Genomic DNA, 4,990 nt, shown 5'->3' with positions numbered 1-4,990 from the left:
TCATTCCATAGCAGCTCTCGTCCATGGCTGGTGCATGATCAACGAATACTAGACGGTTCGGAGACCAATCAGAACGTGCCACATCACTCAATACACATCCATATTGAGCACCAGTACTGAACAAAAAAATGACATGACACGTCATGATTGATTTCCTGGCGCCGTTGAGCAGTCCAGGATCCGCACAAAAAACGAATACTGGACGGTTCGTAGATCAATCAGAACGCGCTACATCACTCGATACACACCCGTACTAGGCCTCAGTACGAAACAAAAAAAAAATGACATGACATGTTCTGATTGATTTCGGGACGGGGTCCACAAAATAATTTTTCCTCACAAAGACACATTTAGGGGAAAAAATGTAAGCGTGACCTTTAACAACTGACATCACGTAGCTGCCGTCAGCAAAAACGACTAAGTCCAGAAGTCTTTCGGTGATCAGACTGCCCTTAATGGAAGGCGCCAAAGCTCCAAAGCTTTCTATTCGTTTTATATAGCCCTGATCAAATCGACAGCTTCCAATCTCCCGCTCTCACTTTCATCCTCAGTCCCGTCTACAATCCATGGCGGATCTCCTCCTCTCCGTCGGCCAGCCTCTCGAATCCGTACCGGAGTCCTACATCCGGCCGGCGTCCCAGCGACCGAACTTCGCCGCCGTCGAGATCGACGGAAACATCCCCATCGTTGATCTCGGATCCCCTGATAAATCCCTAATCGTTGCCCAAGTAGGTCAAGCGTGCCAATCTTATGGTTTCTTCCAGGTTCTCCCTCCCTCCTAAAATCTCCATTCCCTGCCTCTATAATTGATTGACACTGATGGTTTCTTCTAATTGATCAGGTAGTGAACCATGGTATTTCATCCGAATTGATTCAGCAGATGCGAGCCATTGGGAACGAATTCTTCCACCTTCCGGCGGAGGAGAAGTTGAGACTCTATTCCGACGATCCGGCTAAGAAGGTTCGGTTGTCGACGAGCTTCAATGTGAAGAAGGAGACGGTGCATAACTGGAGGGATTATCTCCGGCTTCACTGTTACCCCCTTGAGGAGTACTTATCGGTCTGGCCTTCCAAGCCTTCGGCCTTCAGGTTCTGATTCTCAGCTGCTTGTTCTAATTCGTCTAGTTTAATCGCCGGACTCAAATTGTTGGCAGATTGTGAATGGTTCAATATTTTGTTGATATAAATTGATTAGTATATGGAGCAAAATTTGGAATCGGATTCCTCCAATTAGATGGGCAGATTTATTGTTTTGATGAGCTCACATAATGACAAATTTTATACAATAATAATAATAATAAAAACTCGAGAAGCTCACCATTTGTTTACATATGGACGACAGTACTGTAGGAAACTTCCTGAAGTAATGAATCACCGAAAAACTCCAAGCCGGTGGAGTTGGGGGACCAAGAACTTGATTCAAGGGGAGCACAAATCATTTTGTTCCACTTTTTAAAACCATTTCAATAGAATTCAGGGTTCCAATGGACACAAAAGCTTGGAAGGTTTATAATATCCAAGGAAAATGAAAAGGTTACAAAGGACAGAAACTTTGATACGCAAATCAAGTCTTTAATTCCCTACAGAACTAACTTAGCAACTAATTCTTATAAAAATGAATAGGGCAATGAAACACTGAAAAGCTAAAGACTTTCAATTAAACTTTTTTAAAAAATATAAAACAGTCCCTTGCAACTTTCATTCAAGTTTAGCCAAGTGTCTTGCCATCTGGTTTTTGGGAGCCCATAGGCATAGGGATAGCAAATTTTCAGTTCCTTTAAGTACTGTTGATCCTTCGTTGCAACTACCTCTGCATCACTATATTGTACCAACCATAGCTATTGTCTTCACTGTTCTGTTAGGCCCAAAGGACAATTATTCCTCCAAGAAAACCACGAGCTCTTCTTTGTTGTTTTTCTGCTCCTGCACATAGTGTCTTTACATGTTTTACTCATTTTATTTCTTGCGTTCAAGATTCAAATTCAAGACCTCTTAGTTGATAGTCTAAGCTTCTAACCAATAGATCAAAATTGAAAGGAAACAAATGAAATCAAGTAATGAGTACTGAAGCTATATAGACTTTAGAAAAAGCTGAGAGCAAGCATGTGGAGTCACATGCTTATAAAAATATTCACAGCGGTCATCAGCCGAGCATTTAATTGAATAGCAAACCGAGTAAAGTCAGCTTTTACTGCTCCGACATCTTAAAGAATCAAGATCATCTATTGTTTTATTATTATTGACATTAGTGGGCGTTTATGATTTTAAGAACCTTTTCAGAGTATTGTTTAATCACCAATCAGCCACGTAACAACTTGCTCAACCGGTTGTTTTGATTTATATTAAAAGATAATCGCCATTTTCAGTATGTAGGCATCATCTCTAATATATAATTCACTAGGGATATGTCACAAAGTTTACTTGATAATTTTGATTGATGAAATATTATGAATAAGCTTGGGCTTTTTAAGTAGGTATTTGTATGTCATATATTATGTTAGACAATACTAATGTTTCATTTGAGACAGTTTTTTACTGCTTCTTAAAGACTTAAAGCATCTTTTTAGTAAAAAAATTACAATTTATGTATTAGAAGAATCAAAGTCTAAAACTAATAGAATGACGATATTCTACTGAGAGAAGAAAAATCGGAGTCCCAAATTTTGAACCATGCTATGAACCATAAAGGAAGTTTAGATTGTCTATGGGGATATTAATCTTTGAAAGGTAAAAAGTTGTAGATCCAACTAAGGTTTCGTTTCTTATTGCTTTTAAAGATGTTTTTTAGTTAAAAAAAGTTAATTTTTTTGTTAGAAAGATGATTTATGAAGCAATAAAAAAAATGTCCCAAACGGAGTCTAAGTAGGGAAAACATTTATAAGAAGAATTTCTTATAAAAGTTGTATTAGAAAATGATAGATAAATACATAAAAGTTAAAAAAATAATTAAATTTTCTGTCAAAAGAAATTATTCACTGATGTTATTTTCTGTTTCAAAATAAATTACCATATCCTGATAGTAATTGCATCTAGATATCTTAATAGAAGTTTTATCCTTTAAACAGAGGAACTCCAATTTTCAAAACTTTCTTTCAGGGAAGTGGTGAGCAAATACTGCACGGAAGTGCGCAGACTTGGTTTCTTCCTCCTCGGCTTTATCTCTCTGAGCCTTGGCCTGGAGCAGGACTATATTAAGGAAGTTCTTGGCGAACAAGAGCAACACATGGCTATAAACTATTACCCTCCTTGCCCTGAACCAGAGCTCACTTATGGTCTCCCTTCCCATACTGATCCCAACGCCCTCACCATCTTGCTCCAAGACCCACAAGTTGCTGGCCTGCAAGTCCTCAGAGCCGGCAAGTGGATCGCCGTCGGTCCCCATCCCAATGCCTTTGTCATCAACTTAGGCGATCAATTGCAGGTAATCCAGCTTCAAATTTGTCATTATTAGACGTATTCCAACTATATGGAGATGTTAAGAGCTAAAAGTATGATTTAATTAATGTTTGTTCTAGTAAATTTTGTAAATTTAGATTTGGTAAGGAGCTGTTTGGTATGCGGATTTAGGACGGATTTGAGGCGGATTTGAATCAAACGACCTAAAATGCAAAACCAAATCTCACGGAAAATCAAAGCCTCCGTAGACAGAAAATTCCGCCTTTTCGTCGTAAATCCCGGATTTCAGAAATCCTCTCGTTCGGAGGATTTTTGAAATCCTATGGCTCTATTGGCGCGGGAAGCAAGAAACTCCGCCCAAATCTTTCAACCTCCTTAAATCCTAAATGGAATAGCCAAACAGTCACATTGGATTTATCATGAAGGTTACCAAACAGTTTTCAGGATTTAACCCCCTCAGGATTTCGTAAATCCGGATTTGGAGGATTTACGAAATCCTACTTAAATGAAATCCTATATTTCACCAAACAGTCCCTAAATGTTAGAGATGTTAAATCCTGAAAACTATTTGACTTGATAGATGCAAAATCTGAGTAAATTCTAATAATTAGATGAATATTTTCAAGATTAAGAATTGTAATGGAGGAGAAGAAGAGGCACAATAAAGAGAAATGCAAATATTTTCAATCCTGCTTCTCCTATTATATGGTTCAAAAAACTGTCTGATAAGATTTTGTCTAAGCCATAGCTAAATCTTTCAACCAAACAAACCTCAATATATTGATTTAGTTCATCGCAAATTCAAATTTGATAATGGCAAACAAATTTCATCAAATTCTTAATAAGCCTTTTATTATTTTATATAGTAAATTAGGGATTGTGTTGCATATTTCAGGCCCTGAGCAATGGTAAGTACAGAAGCGTTTTCCATAGAGCAGTGGTGAATTCAGAGAAGGAGAGATTGTCAGTGGCTTCCTTCCTCTGCCCATGTAACAGTTCAGTGATTGCACCAGCCAAGCAGCTCACAGCCGAGGACTCGCCGGCGATCTACAGGAGCTATACCTATGATGAGTATTACAAACAGTTTTGGGCAAGGAATTTGGATCAGGAACACTGCTTGGAGCTTTTTAGAATTTAGGCTTCGTTTGGAATGACTTTCTGATTACCTTTTAAAATAGCTTTCTAGTACAAAAATTAAAATTTTGGTAATAGAAAGCTGATTTAAGAAGCAGTAAGAAAGTCGTCCTAAACAAAGCCTTACTTGTATTCATCTTCTTTTTCATTTAGGTTTTGTTTGGGACAGCTTTCTTGTTGCTTTCTAAAACAACATTTTAGTATAAAAAGCTGTTTTCGAAAGCAATAAAGAAGCCGCCCCAAACTAAACCTTAGTATAACTTAAGCTGCTTCTTAATCGCAACCCATTTGATGAACTGATGCAGTCAATTGGTCTTATTCACCGCTGTTTTGTAATAATTCATGTATTCTTCTGCGAGGAAGAGATTGCACAGGTCGTCATTTTTCTTAGATCACTATTGTATTAGCCAATAAAATTGCCAAGGCATCCATTTGATCTAAAGAGATATTTGATCTCAAA

At 37.9% G+C, this 4,990-nt stretch overlaps 1 protein-coding gene across 2 annotated transcripts; it reads left to right on the top strand.

Moving 5' to 3' along the window:
• The first annotated feature begins 487 nt into the window (after positions 1–487).
• LOC110106353 (flavanone 3-dioxygenase 2) lies at positions 488–4,990 on the top strand. 2 transcript variants are annotated; one of them, XM_028700506.1, is made up of 4 exons: positions 488–728; positions 842–1,089; positions 3,097–3,421; positions 4,292–4,990. In XM_028700506.1, exons 1-4 carry the CDS (start codon positions 567–569, stop codon positions 4,532–4,534), a joined length of 978 nt encoding a protein of 325 aa, XP_028556339.1. In that variant the 5' UTR covers positions 488–566; the 3' UTR covers positions 4,535–4,990. The 2 variants fall into 2 exon arrangements, with proteins under 2 accessions (XP_028556339.1, XP_020691893.1); XM_020836234.2 differs by having other exon boundaries at positions 491–764.

This window comes from Dendrobium catenatum, unplaced genomic scaffold (genome assembly GCF_001605985.2).
Source record: "Dendrobium catenatum unplaced genomic scaffold, ASM160598v2 fragScaff_scaffold_1546, whole genome shotgun sequence".
Lineage (NCBI taxonomy): Eukaryota > Viridiplantae > Streptophyta > Magnoliopsida > Asparagales > Orchidaceae > Dendrobium > Dendrobium catenatum.
This window is presented reverse-complemented; position numbering and strand designations above follow the sequence as displayed.

What these genes read in the sequence shown, in the direction of transcription:
- LOC110106353 (XM_020836234.2), top strand. Translation starts at nt 567, where the DNA reads ATGGCGGATCTCCTCCTCTCCGTCGGCCAGCCTCTCGAATCCGTACCG. An exon ending in AATCTTATGGTTTCTTCCAG is followed by an intron (nt 765 to 841) that starts GTTCTCCCTCCC and finishes CTAATTGATCAG; the next exon opens with GTAGTGAACCATGGTATTTC. An exon ending in ACTTAGGCGATCAATTGCAG is followed by an intron (nt 3,422 to 4,291) that starts GTAATCCAGCTT and finishes TGCATATTTCAG; the next exon opens with GCCCTGAGCAATGGTAAGTA.